General features: G+C 39.7%; 1 protein-coding gene across 1 annotated transcript; it reads left to right on the top strand.

Moving 5' to 3' along the window:
• Positions 1 to 3,476: 3,476 nt before the first annotated feature.
• On the top strand, positions 3,477 to 14,332 carry DAZL (deleted in azoospermia-like). The gene is made up of 11 exons (XM_014937628.1): positions 3,477 to 3,512; positions 3,899 to 4,033; positions 4,314 to 4,405; positions 5,682 to 5,733; positions 7,552 to 7,618; positions 7,963 to 8,096; positions 9,324 to 9,401; positions 10,245 to 10,295; positions 12,624 to 12,728; positions 13,463 to 13,561; positions 14,279 to 14,332. The coding sequence occupies exons 1-11, from the start codon at positions 3,477 to 3,479 to the stop codon at positions 14,330 to 14,332; spliced, it is 903 nt and encodes a 300-aa protein (XP_014793114.1).
• The last annotated feature ends 603 nt before the right edge of the window (positions 14,333 to 14,935 follow it).

Here is a 14,935-nt window from a genome sequence, read left to right on the forward strand (position 1 = left end):
CAAGGCCGCAAATAACAGTCCCGCCTGATCTCCTGACAAAGAGAAAAGCTATGATCCCCTTCGCCCTTTATGTGCAGACACCAGTCTCCTAAAACACAGACAGCACAAGGGCTGACCCAGGGAAGGCGGGAGGGAGGGGGCGAGGGCCCAGAAAGCCCCCGCCTGGGCCGGGCCTCGCCGGTGCCAGGTGTGAGAGGGCGGCGGGGGCGGGGGCGGCCTTTGCCCGCCCCTTCCCACTTGGGGATACTTAAGGAGAAGAACAGGCCCTTAGAGGAGCTGCCTTTCTCCACCTTGAAAAGAACGGAAAAAAAAAAAAAAAGAAAAAAAAAAAGTAAAGCGGAACTGTCCGGTGTTTGTTTTCTCAGGAAAGTTCGTATTGTTTTTGTTTTAAAAGCCTTGTTTATTTTTAAGTGTGTGGGCGCTGCCTCAGCTTCGGTGGACGATGGTGAGTGGAGGAGCAGGAGGGACGAAGCGGGAGCCGTGGTTGGGGCGGTGGGAAGTGGGGTGCGCTTGGAGCCTGAGCCGCGGGGCGGGTGGGAGCCGTGGCTTCCGCGGGGAGCGGAGGTGGGAGTGGGGCAATAACTTGTCCTCGACACGAAGAATGGGAATGCCCACAGCTGCGGTAGCCTCGCCTTGTAAGGTGCCTATGCTGAACCCTGAGGGCTACTGCCATTTTTAATACCTTGAAGGTTTCAACGTCCTAAGAGGAGGTGAGGGATTACGGTCAGGGAGGGGAATACGGCAAGTAAAAAGCCTGGGCCTTATGTGGGGAAAGCGCCACGGCTCGCCGCCGCCTGGTGAGGGCTTCGCAGGCGGAGGCGCTTCACACGACGACCGGCGGCCATTTTGTGGCGGCCCTGCCACATGGCGCCGCGCCGCCGGGCGCTCCTCCGCCTGCTCGGGAAGGGAGCCGGTCGGCTCTCTCTGCTCCCCGCTTGCCCTTAGGGTCAGGCGAGAAACTTTGCCACGGGCGTCGGGGGTTTTCCATCCCCCTCAGAGGGGCGCCTTCTCGCCCCCGCATCTCTTGAGGAGAGGCGAAACCCTCGTCTCGCTCGCCTCGTTAGACGAGGTGCGAAGCCCGCAGGACGTGAAGGCGTTAAATGGCGGCGGAACGGCGGCTCCATAACGCGCCGGCCTGGGGGTCCTCACTTGCTTGTTTTTTGAGGGTTACTTTGTGTTTCTTTTTTAACCTGTCAGAAAAAAAAAAGGGGAGTCGCGTAGCGCGTTGTGGGGCTCCGTGTGGTCAGTGGGAGTTGCCGCCAGAACTCTCAACGTTGCTCTTCCACCGTGAAGGCTGCTGTTTCTTCTTCAGGATCTAGTTTTGCTGGGATTTGGTTTTTTTATTTGAAAAATGGAATTGGCGGCTGTTACGCAGACGCTTCAACAACGTAAAAGTTAAGCCTTGGAAGTCGCAGCTGTGAGACAGTGCTTGAGCGCTGGCTCCACCTGCTGCCGAGTGAGAAGACGACACTGTTGTCCCTGTGCCGGCAGCCATGTTCTCTCTGCCGGCACTCTGCTGCCATGGTAACCGCTCGCTGGGCACGGAGAGCCCGCACAGCCGGACCTATGTCGGCAGCGTTAAATGTTTAAATGAAAAATGTTTACTTGTTATTTTAAGTGTGTGTGAAAACAGGGAGAAGGCTGAGAAATCAGGGAGTTCTGTCGCCAAAAGGAGAGTGAAGGTGTTCCTCTCGTAGATGTGCATAAGACCGAGTGATGTTTGTAGCCCACTTGAGTAGCCAGGTATTTCCACCACCTGACCCTAACGGTGGTCTCTTTCCACCTTCGTCTAACTAATCTCATGATTACCGTAATCAAGAGGCTAATCCAGTTTCCTGGCATCAACTTAAAACTTCATGTTCGCTGGAATAAAGCAATGATTAAATTTATCTTGTGATGAGAGAAAGGGGGGAAAAAAACCCTGTTAACTTGAGTAAGCACTAAGTTTCCTGGCATCTAGAAATTTGATTTCAAAGATAATTAATGAGATGGATAGACGAAAATACCCACTTAGGGTATTTTTGAAGAGTTGAGTCGTGTCAGCTGATGCTATAATTTCAGGGTAGCCAATTCATCAGCATCAGGATCTTGCAAATTTTGAAAACGTAAGTGGTTTTAGGGTTTTGATACTGCTTTAGCAGCAGTCTGAATTCTTTGCCCATACTGTATGTAGAAGCACAATCTTTTAGGTAGTAAAATGACTAGACATTGTGCTGGTAAAATAATTTGGTTTTAGATAGGGCAGTGCCTTCTTTGACTTGGCAAAAGTTTTGCGTTGTAGTACTGAAGACTCGAAAAGTAACTTTGAAGGAGATTTTTACAACTGTATTTTTCAGCAGCAGCCCCTTTTCATCTTCTAAGAAATGCATGTATTAAGAGATATTAAAGCTTAATTTTTTTGACCAATTTATCAGAATGCCTGAGTAGTTTGTGTAATCTTTTAGACACTTGATGTGTGAAAGCATTAAGTGAGTGTATTGTAATTGAAAATAATGTTCACATTGTTAGCATGAGAGAGAAATGCTGCACTTCATGGCAGCCAAGGCCATGATGCCTTGAGTACCAGCAGTATCTGTGTGCCCACCCACTGCCTTGTGCTTGTTCTGGCACTTGCTGGGTGCCTCTGCTGGGAGCTGTTTCCTGTTTCAAATTGCCAGAGAATTTGCAGAGCAAAGTGAATACGTATCTTTTAGTCTGCTGAAACAGATCCAGAAAGAAAGAAGCCAATAATTAGGTCAGCTTAAGGTTGCTGTGGAGTTGTAGTTTTGTCTCAGACTTCAGTTTAAATGCCCTTCAGCTGGGGGTACAGCCAAAGAAGTGGTCTTCACATCTTGCTTCGTTTATCTCTTGTTATGTTTTTATGCTAGCACAAGAGTTTACGTAACTACAGAATGAGCTTGGATCAGAAATGGATCTGTCTGGAAAAAGAACTAGAGAATTTTTCTCCTGTGAAATGTAGGCTTGTTTTCCTTCTGCAGTGATGTCCTGGTACAACAGGAGGGAAGGGGAGAACTACCTTTTTTCTGTTTAAGGCAGAAATGTTTTATTAAACAGTCTTTACTGTTATGGAACAGTAGAAGCAGCAGCATAGAACTTATGGATCCATAAGTTCTATGTTGTGACAAAATGCTTTAGGACCAAAAGGGTGCATCTGAAGCCTGGATGTGCAAAGCATATCATAACTGTAGTTGCCTTATAATAATCTTAATGTTCTTCGCAGTTCTCTTTGTACCATGCAGTGTATTATTAAGATCCTGCTTTTGTGCAGACAATTAGAAAACAAGCGTGTAGTCATTCATATTCCTGTTGTAGTTAAACTGACAGAACAACTTTTTGTCTGGGAAAAGTGTGAATATTCCATGAACATTCCATTTCTCTTCCTATGACTGACTTAGAGCACAGGTAACAGGGTTATACTACAAGGCTGTTTGAAAGCTTACTTGCATCTCAAGTATTTAAAGTGTTTGATCAGGAACATGATGGCATTTATTCTGTTGGATAATCAACTTACAGTAAATTGTATCATTAAAGAATTTAATTTCTGTCCTCTGAAAGGAATCTGGTAAGTTCTGAAATAAATCATGTTGGCATTCTCACTGTGTTTGGTAGTAGCAACACTGGTCATGAAGCTTCATGTAGTCATAAGGGCTACTTAACCTAGCCTAGGTTAGGTCTAGATTTAAATTTTTAAAACTTAGAATAATTATTCAACTTTTTTTCCAATGAACGGTCTATTTACAGCAAATACTTCCTTTAAGTAAATGGAAAGTTGCTATTGAAAATCATTGCTATTAAAATTCATCTTCCCATGCTATATTTATAGAAAGATGCAGGCATTCTAGTGTCTTAGTGTACTATAATAATTTGACTGAACTATGTTTCTTTTTAAATTTTTCAGTCTGCAAATGTGGAGGCCCAGTGTGCAGGTGTCTCGGAGGATAACACCCGTTTGTCAACAACCAGTCAAGGATATGTTTTACCAGAAGGAAAAATCATGCCAAACACAGTCTTTGTTGGTGGAATTGATATAAGGGTATTATATACTTTTAATTGTTTTAACATAGATACAGGGCACTTCAGTGGGAAGGAAATGGAAATTTAACTCCTGGGTTAGTTTTTGGTGGTTTTGGGTTTTTTTAATGTGTCTTTACTAATCTTAAAGTATTGCAGTGTCATGAGAGAAGTTTGGAACAGGTGAGTAACTTCTTACTGTAGTAGAAGATGGGTTTAAAAAGGGTACTGGCTGCCTTAAATTCAGCTGCCTTTAAACAGCTGAATGTGTTTGAAGAAGTTTAAAACCTCATTTCTTTCAGATGAATGAAGCAGATATTCGGAGTTTCTTTGAAAGATATGGTACTGTGAAAGAGGTGAAAATAATCACTGACAGGACTGGTGTTTCTAAAGGGTGAGTAGAACTTGAGTTGTTCTTTCAAGTTAATGTGGACATAACTTGTCATAGATTATATGAGCAGCTGCTTAGCAACTCACTTGATGTGCTTAAGCATTACTGCAAGCTGCAGTTTCTTATTGTGAATTAACACTGAAGTGTGTAAATCTAGGTTGTCCCTAAACTTGTATAATCTTACAGATAGTAGTCATAAAAAACAGGTTGTTCTCTATCTTCAGGGAAGAGAGAGGGTTACTGTCACTTAACCAGTGGAAACAAAGCTTGAAACTTGTGTGATGCTTACACAGACTGTTCTTCTGTAGGACCTGTCTGATGGCTAGAGTAGTTAACGACAATCTGGAGAGGGGTCAGGATAGTTAAGACAAGGGGTAATGGTTTATTCAGGGCAATGAGGCTGCACTCTTCTGACACTCAGGGACAAGTTTTAGAGAAGACAACCAAGCTCATTTGGGTGAAGAGTGAAACTAAGTGAACAGAGTTAAAGCAAGGGAAATTGGATATAGAAAAACTCTGAAGTGTCTGTGGTGAAACATTTAAATAAGGGTGTATAAGACCTTAGTTTGAGTTCTGGGGAGGCTGGCCTAGCTTTGAGGTTATCCCTACTTTAAGAAGGAGACTTCACCTTCTAGAGGTTCCTTCCAGCCCAATTTTTCCTCAGATTATGTGAGAACATGCTAAGACGTCATGTTTTTTCTTAGGCATATGTGGTAATGCATGAGCTGGAAATCTGTTTTATTTCCTCCTATCCCTTGCTAGTCTTCATGGTGCATTTTGATGTGCCATTAGCCGGTGTCTGTTCTAAGTATCGATAATGAATTGGCATACTCCATTGATTGATACAACTGTTTCTATAAGCTAGGAGGGCAGTGAAATAAATGAAAAAGCTCTTCAAGAGTCACTTCCCTCACTGGTGTCGCTGTTCCTCTAATGCCTGCTTATATCCATACCTTTGTAGTAAATACAAAACTTGATTCAGATCTCAAAAGGTTTTTTTTACTTTCTGAGTTAGTCATATCAACAATAGTGCTCATTTTGTGTAGCTGAAAAGGAAAAATAGGCCTTACATTGATTTTGTATTATTCTAGAATCTGGCACTCAATTGCTTTCATTTGGCCCAGTAGTATATGCTGCTAGTTAGCAGTAAATGCACTTTCATGCTGAATTATAAACTGCTTGATACTTTCGTAATGTACACTGTTAACTGCTGATGGTCAAAATAATTTAGCTAACAAATCAAAATCTAGTTATTAAGTAACCTGTTTTTTCTTTTCAGGTATGGATTTGTGTCTTTCCTGGACAATGTGGATGTTCAAAAAATAGTAGACGTAAGCTCTTTGTCTAAATTATGTGAAGAAGCTGATATTTGAAGGCTGGAGATACATGACTTGGTTTCCCCTGAATGTACCCTGTGTCTTGCTTGCTGTATTGGATGAGTGTCATAGAACCCTTGTGCTTATGGCAGATAATAGACCTTTCAGCATTATTATTGGGAATAACAGTAACATGGAGAATGGCATTAGATTTTTTTTTTTACATAAGTCTTAGCAGTTGAAGTTACGTTTCTCTCTTGGTGTTTGTGCATTTGGATGTTACATGTAGTGCAAGTATTTTTTTAGGCTTCCTTGACTGTAAAATGCAACTGATGTGTCACGGTTTTCCTTTATTTCACACAGGAGATAAAGGGTTACAACTGTAACAGCTCTTCTGCTCTTAGAGTTCAGAATCAGTGCAGTAACTATGAAAATAGCATGCAGTGAAATATTTCCCTCTCTGTAGTCTGCCTCAGAAAACTCCCTGTGTCTATGAAGGATGAACAATCTCTTCATTTGCTTCTGAAGCTCTTGGATAGGGAAGTAAATCTGAAAGGCAAATCCAGAAAAAATGTGCCAGGCACAAATGTAGTGTTCCTGCGATGTGTTTACTGGCTGTCCAGCTCCTTAAGAGAACACGTTTGAACAAAGTGGAGAGCATTGAAACTCCAGTGGGGGATTCTTGATTCTCACCAAAAGATCTCAAAACCTTGCTGTTCTTTAATTCTTATAGTATGCTGACAAAAATACGGCTATGTTGGGCAATGGACTTCATCTGAATACTTTTTTTTACTATGGGTTACATTTATTGTACTAGATAAGTGTGGAATGCTTGTTCTGAGGCAACAGTCTCTCCCCTCTAGAGGCCTCTTGAGTAGTGTTGTCATTTGAGCCATGTATGTTGCTGATTTTTGTGTGCATTTCTTTGAAACTAAAAGCCCTTGGTGTTTGTCTATTATAATACTCACTGATGTGACTTTGTATATCAGAGGTTCTGTTATGGCCCTAGATAGTACAGTTTTGCCAGCATGCTCAATCATTGCAAGTCTGAAATCGTGCCTTCTGTGGGAACTAGTGTTTGGACAAAACTTGAAGAACGAGAAGTTGTGTGTCTTGGGCATTTGTGGACTCCTGAGAAGTACTTCCCACCCTATTTTGCAAGTCTTTCAGATGCTTGTAATCCCAGGTTTGGGTATTGAGGAAGATGCAAACTGTATTTGTTTCATTTCTTTCTTTGTTAGTCTGTGCCCAAAAAAAGTTGCAAAATGGCATGTTTGTTGGATGTTCTGGAGGAACATGTGAAAATTTCTCTAGAGAGAATACAGTAGTGTGCAGGTAAACAGTAGTGCTTAGGCAGCCTTCCATTTCCTTTAATACTAGAACAGCTTTTAACATGCTACGTGAAGCCTGTTAGGAAGGTTGTGGGAAGGAAGGTAAGTGGTGATGTAAATAGGGTTTGAAGGGAACCTAGATTATGGTCACGCTACAGTAATATCCTTGTTGAGGCAAGAATAATTTGAATCTGTTTTTATAAAACCAGAAGGCTGACAGTCACTAATATGTAGTTGCCAACTACTAGTAGTGCATGTTGTGATGAAGGGAAGTGATACATACTAGGTTTGGAGAGTCAGTGGGTAGGCAAACAGGTGTGATGAGAACATTGCAGGAAATGAAATTGAAAGGTGGAAGGTGTTGAGGTGGGAGAGGAGAGTGAAGGCTGTTGAGCCTGTGTGTGAGTTGATGATACTCTAGTGTAGAAGCACAGTCTTTTTAAAATCAAATGACACACTCACCTCACTGATTACCCAGCTCACAGAATAACCTGTCTTTCAGTCACAAATCAACTTCCATGGCAAAAAGCTGAAACTGGGGCCGGCGATTAGAAAGCAACAAAACTTGTGTAAGTATACAGAAACAAATTTATTCATGTTACAAGTATATAGTATCTATTTATTTTCTCTTAATTATACACTATCATTCTTGCAAATCCTTCCTATCGGATCTAATACATATATTGCATTTAAAGTTCAATTCTGAATTTTATGACCTTACTACTCGTGTGATGTTGCACAGCTTTGATAATAAAACTCAGCTTAGTAGCACAATACAATGCAGTTAATGTTGAGTTAAATTTAAGAGTAAAACCACTTAAGTGTTTTTGCAGCTTGAATTCTGAGTATTAATGAAATACATGTGAAGATGTCTTTACTAAAAACACTTTATTCTTCTCTGTTTTAAAACAAGGTTCTTATGTACATCCCAGACCATTAGTCTTCAATCCTCCTGCACCACAATTCCATAGTGTATGGAGTAATCAAAATGCAGAGACGTACATGCAGCCTCCAGCTGTAATGAGTCCAGTAACACAGTATGTTCAGGTAAGACTGTTCATGCCACTGATGTTCAATCATAAATTAGATACCTAATTTTTGAAGGTGCAATCACATACAACTTCAGGAATATATATTAAGATTCCGATTTTAATTTTACCTGCTTGTTTTGTATTACTTTCCCCAATAACAAACGCTCAGTTCAAACCACTTTAAAAGAATGCCAGCAGCTTTGAAAAATTTATTCAGATCTCCTTCCGTAACAAAAGGCAGGGAGATAATCTGTATTTTGAGAGTAAGAAAAGCAGTTGAAGGCAGAGCTAAGATTTAATTATATAATAGTTCTTAAGTGATCTTGTTACTTGTCACTGATGGCACTTCACTTCCTGTTTCTGAACTGCTGCTGTGCCTTTGTAAGAACTGTGTTACGGCATCTGCTGTTAACAGCTGTGACCAATACTTTATGCCTACAGGACATCACTTTACTGGTACTTCAGATAAACATTCTTACTGAGGTATAGACAGAGTACTTCTGGCCTCCTTATGAGTCTGTACTGTGAATAGAAGGGCTTCCAGATTATAGTATTAACCCTATATGGTATGGCAATGCAACAGGGAAACATTAGTTGCAAACTGTTTTGTGTATTTTCCTAAGCGAATGAAGATGAATACACTGCAGTGACTCACAGAAGTATTTTTTTCTCTCTAAGGCAGAGAGCTTGATAGTAGTACTCTTGTTGATTTTTGTTGGAAGAGGGAACTAGCATAGGAGTAATTGGTTCTCTTACATGCCGGAATGTGCCTTTATTCTGTGAAGAAGCTGAAAAGGTTCCAGGTTAACACAGCGTCAAAATACTTGCAGTGAAGAAATGCTGGGAAATCTTCTGAATTGTAATAATTTAGCTTGCCTTTGGCTTCCTGAAACTGATCTTCAGGCTGTAGTCCATTATTTCATGGTAGTTGGTCTGTTTTGGGTCTGCTTTAGAAAGCTCATGAGATGAGTTGTACTTCTGAAATGACTTAAAAGATCAGCTACAAGCAGATGTGGGTTTTTTAGATACATAATACAGTTTAGAATCCCACTTCCTTGAGATTGAGTGCCTGAAGTGCTGAAGCCCCATGGGAAATCTTTATGGGTTGTTTTTAAATAATGAAGCTAGTCTGAGGATGTTTTAGAGGAATCTCTAAAAATGTGCTCCTAACATTTATAAGTACCTTTACAGATATCTTATGTTGCTTCAGAGTTGCATTTTTAAAAAAAGCTTTATTTTGCAGACATACCCATACAGTTCACCGGCTTTATTGATACAGCAGCAAGTTCCTGTAGGATATCAGCCAGCCTACAACTATCAGGTGTGTCATTCTTATGTAGCAGCAGAAGGGGTGTTGGATACCTGGCAAAACTTGAATGGAATGAACAGTGTTCACTGGAGACTGATATTTCTGGTTTTTTTTCTGTGAATTCTGTTTCTCTTCAGCTCCTGCTTCACAGAAAGCAAAACCAAAATTAGTGATATTTTATTCTAATGCAATGAAAACTGTTGAATAACTTGGCATACTTTCTTTAGTTTTTTTTTAATATGTAATGATAAAACAACTTCCAAATTAGCAAAAACTATGTGGATCAGTAGTACTTTTTCTCATGGGAAGGAGCTTTGCATTTGTGCATGCTATACTGCAGGCAGTTGATACATTAAACAGTTGATTACATAAAACAGAATCACTGTGTCTTACTAGACTATATAAATATGGGATGTATGTAGAGAAGGGATGTGCTCTTGAGCTCTAAAAATGCCTGGGAAGGCACTTAACTGATAGTCATTTTTAACTTAGAAGTTAAATGAGTGGGTAAGTCCTGTTACTGAAACTAAACTGGAAGTAGCTAGAGTTTTGAGATGTTTTCAGTGTGGCTGCTGTGATTCCCTGTATTTTCCTACCTTGCGAAATTTTACTTTTGAATTTTTTTTAAAAGTCAGAATGAGCAGAGGAAGGAAGCTGTTGAATTTGTGCATGGCTTTGTGCTAAACACTGTGTGAGGTACATACGAAAAAGCTATCTTGCTGGACAGAAGACTATAAACTACTGTTTAATGAAAAATCCAGACATGAAGTGTTATAAATGGTGGCTCTTAAAGAGCAGTTACTTGCCTGTGTTGGAAATAAATGAATAAAAGCTGGTTCTTGTCCAATTTTTAAGGTTCAACCACAATGGCTTGCTGGGGAGCAAAGAAATTACGTTATGCCTCCGGTAAGTCTACAAAGTTAAACTTCTGGAACTTTGTCTTCTCAATTAGCACACTGTTTTGACAGTCTGATACTTTCTAAAAAAACACTTGTTTTGGATCTGTATGTAATCTGGTCTATACAAATCAGCAGCTGCTGACACTATTGTTTAGGATTTCCTACTGACCTGGTGCTTTATTAGGAGCTGCCTGGCAAAACTGAACTGTTCTATGGCATTCATCCAGATGTTTTGGTCACAGAATTCTGGAATTTTAACATGAACAGAATTGAATTTTTTTCATGAAAGGTTGAAAGAAAAATAAGCGGTGACCTGATGCACAATCCTGAGTTATAAGATCTGTATAACATTACTGCTTACTGTTACAAATTGTTTTAAAATTTAAAAGCCTCAAAATACTCTGCTTTGCAAATACTGGGTTTTTTTCGGCTCCTCTCAACAATTTTTTTTCAAATGATTTGCCAGTCTACTACAGGTTGTAGGTGGTATTTATGGCTTCTAAAGAAGTCACTTGTTTTCTGTGACTCTACACAAGTGATGTCCACAAGAGGAAAAAATACTGTGTATTTCTTTAACAGTGTTGGAACTTAAACTTGCATCTTAGGCATTTTTGTGTTCTCTGGCTGTAATCTTGTATTTATTGAGTATGGTTTCTATTAAGTGTTTATAAGCTGTAATAGTTAACTTTCTTCTGAGCAGTATTCTTTCAAGCTAATTCCCAGCAGATGTCTGTAGAACGTGTGGAAGGTAAAATGGGGGATAAAATGAAGAAAATGGAACTTTGTGGATATATATTGCTGCCTGCAGGCATCTGACAATTCTGTCACTGGTAGTATTAGAAGACTACTTTTTTCCTGCTCTCTTCCAGTCATGTGTAATAAGCTTAAGCTTGGAGTTTCTCAGTCGAAGTAGCATTTTTCTTCACAGGAAGTTTGTATTTCTGTTAGTGAGAACTGCCTTTGCTTTATTGGGGGAAGAAACGGTCTCAAAAGAGTTCAGAAGTCACTAGAATACTATTACCTTAATTGTCTTGAAATAAGTTTTGTTGAACAAATCCATGGACATGCTGCAGCTGTATATCGCTTAGCAATTAAACAGTACCAATACAAAGTTTTTAGAGTAGGTGTGCATGGTAGTTTTCATTAGATGTTTTAATCTTGCTTATTGCAGATTGATTGCAAATGAGCAAACAACTTCTCTAGAACTGAGTTAAACTTTATCATTCTTTACAGACTCAGACAGGACAGGCAGATAAGGAGATAGGTGTAAACCAGTACACTGAAGGATGAATTTCCTACCTATTTGTTTGGTGGATAATCACAATTTCTGTTCATTAATGGAATGTCCCAGTTGTGATGAGGTCAGACATGATACACTTTTTGATAGTTAGGGATGGTGCTCACAAAGGAGTAGTCTGCTAACACTGTAGGCTTCCTATCTTACAGTATTATCAGTTGGAAATAACAGTTTTGCTGATCAAGGGCTTTTGGGATTGTTGGGTGGCACAGCTTATGGTTGCTGTGTATAATCACAAATAACATCTTAAGACTGATGTTGCAAGAAACTTGAAAACTACAGTCAAGTCTGGGTAAACCTGATTACTTTGAAGAGAGAAAAAAGTTGCCTCTGAAAAGTGAGAATGTTTAACTTAGCCATTGAAATCCTGGTTAAATTGGCTGTAAAAGCTGCCAGTCCTCTCTGGAAGCATCTGGAAGGATCTGTCCGTAAAGAGTAACTGCTTTATCAGGCTCTTTGCTATTGTTATTAAACTCTGCACTGGGTTGCCGATTGCAGCACTGCACTGCAAGCGGGGGGAAGTGGGTAGAGTTTTTTATAAAAGCTGTAAAATGGCTTCTGCTTTTCTAGATGTTTTTATATTGGCATGAATGAAGGAAGCTTCGAACAAGAAAGAAGCTGTATAGAGAAAAGTAACTTCTCGGAAGGAGGATGATGATTTGCTTCCCCTTCATTTATTTGACTGTAGTGTTCAGTAATCTCTTGAAGCTTCTTGCTGGTGTCTCAAATCCTCAGTGAATGACTTTATTGCTCAATACCCTTCACAGCAAAAGCTATGCATGGAGGAAGTAGGTTGAGGAGCTAATCTCAAGAATGATTATAATGGGGAGAAATGACATTTATTAGAATAGAACCTTTTTGGAAGTAGATCTGTCTTAATACAACAGATCAGGATGTGGTGTTTTCCCCACTTGTGAAACTTATCCAAAACATGAAGGTAAAGTTGGCATAACTCATGGATAAGCGAGGACCAATGACAACACAACTGTGCATGTTTTCTGAGTGTTACTGAAATACTGCAATATTAAAAAAATGCAGGTTTATACTTCAGTAAGCTATCACTGCGCTGAGGATCCAGAACTGATACAGACAGAATGTGTTGTCCCGGAGCCCACACAGTCGTCTTCTAGCAGTCCACAAAAGGTAAGGGGTTTCTCAAAACTTTAATGCTTTTTGTCGTAAATTCTATTCCCAGAAATTTGCACGTGAGGATTATGTGACTTGGAGGGGGCCTCTGACCAGTATTGTAGAAACCAAAGTTCTAGCAACTGGCTAAAGCGACAACTCAATCCACTGTATCTGATTTTTGTGTACACAACTTCAGCAGCCTTACGTGTTTCTTAAAGCTATTAGTGCTTGTCTAAAGTGCTGAGGGCTGTATAAAATGTGTGTTCTACTTCATTAAGTACGACAATGTTTTTAAGTGACAGGGCTTTACTTAATCTGCTGAGAATTACAAGGGGAATTACAGGTACTAAAAAAGGTTAGGTAGCACTGCCTGCTGTCTTAGAGATTTATTGTACACTTCAAACCTCTGAATCAGTAATGTTTTACTCCCTTCACTTTTTTTGGTGGAAAGTGACCCCGGGGTGTCCAGCAGTTGGCCCCGAGTTCAATTTTCTAAAGGAGACTTCATTTGTCATCTGTCAACCTATTCCACAACTGAACCAGTGTCACTGGTCAGAACTGTGAAGTTGTAACATCTAGGAGTGATTAATGAGTTACTGAGATTAAAAGATTTTAAAAAAGCCCAAACAAACAACTCAGGAGTTGGGAAGAATCCTGAATGCAAAGTAAACCCTGTCACACTCTCACTGCTAGTAGTGGGCTAACTGAAAGTCAGTATTGTTGTAGATGTACCTCTAACTATATTTCAGAAGTCTGTGGACAGGAGCATACAGACAGTAGTATCTTGTCTGTTTAATCCTGAGAACCGTCTGAGGAACACCTTTGTATCACAAGAAGACTACTTTAAGGTATGTAGTGAAAGCAAAATAAAATGCCTAGAACACAGCTCACCTTCAATTTGTTCACCTACAGGATACTATAAAGATGAAGGGATTAATGTCTGGAATGCCATTTGAATTTTTCTTGTACATACTGAGGTGTCTGGGTCTAGCTCTTAATTGCTTAATGCTAGAAGTAAGTGCTGAAATCGTATTCAGTGGATTTAACCAAAACTGCATAAAATTCCTGAAAAGTCAACTTGTGGACGCTTAAAGCATAAGACTGGTTAATCACTTCCCAATGACAAACCGGTCAAAGCGCAGTGGGTAACTCCCAGTTTGGATAGAGGATTTGAGCCTTGATAGTCTCTACACCAGTCAAGTACCACTGGATGGTGGCTCTTTGTGTAAAATATCTATGCTTTAACCAATAAACTGTAGTCCAGGTTGGTAGCTGGTCATCATATTTTTGCTGTATGTGTTCAGCTTTTGTAAGATTGCAGTTTGTGATTACATTCCAAGTAGTATTTAATTTCTGTTGTTTATTAATGTTATATTTAAGACTTTGCTTCCTTTTTTCAAAGGACAGATGTGTGACCTAGGCACATGTACAGAGGCTGTATTTATCAGTTTTAGAGGGTGTTGAATAGAGCATAGAGTATCTTGAGATGCTTTTCTTGAAACTTTACAGTTGCTTTATTCTGATTATTACTTAGAATTTTTTTCCTCTCTCTTATCCCATTCCAGGAGAGGAAGGCGCATCACTTCAGAAAAGGAAGAACAGTACTCAAAAGTGTTTGATCGACAAAGACTCTAAAGTATCTAAAATCATTAACTTGATATTATTGCAGTTCATTGTAGCAATATGTGCAGTATAATCTTTTCCTAGAAGTTGCTTCAAGTTGAAGTTTGTGTTCCTGTTGTATCTGTTCCAATACAGTTGGTTTTTGCTTGAGTAGTTTGAAGTTTAAAGTTGTTAGAGTTGACAGACTTCCAGGTTTTATTTATTGTTTGCATGCTTCCCCTGATAACTGAAATGTTAAAGAGTTTATATGGAAAAAACATTCTTGGTTTGTTTAGTGCATGTGGGTTTTCTTCTGAGTTTTAAGGTACAGTTTGCATGTTACACTTAGTTTTTCTTAAACCACAATTTGACTAATACTGACCAGTTACCTCTTGCAGTTTAAAAATGGAAGCAGTTATTTGCCCGAGAGGTTGTGTTTTAAAATGGAGCTCTTAATCAGTGGAACAGAAGATGTCGAGTTGTAACTCAACTGAAGCCCTTTAAGTCCTGGTTGTCTTTAGACTACATAATCAAATGTAGTTATGTTCGTTAATGACATTTATGCACCTGCAGTCTTGAGCATCATTATTAGTTTTGGGTAAGTAATTAAGAGAATCCTA

This window comes from Calidris pugnax, unplaced genomic scaffold, assembly GCF_001431845.1.
Source record: "Calidris pugnax isolate Ruff unplaced genomic scaffold, ASM143184v1 scaffold11, whole genome shotgun sequence".
NCBI classification, from domain to species: Eukaryota; Metazoa; Chordata; class Aves; order Charadriiformes; family Scolopacidae; genus Calidris; species Calidris pugnax.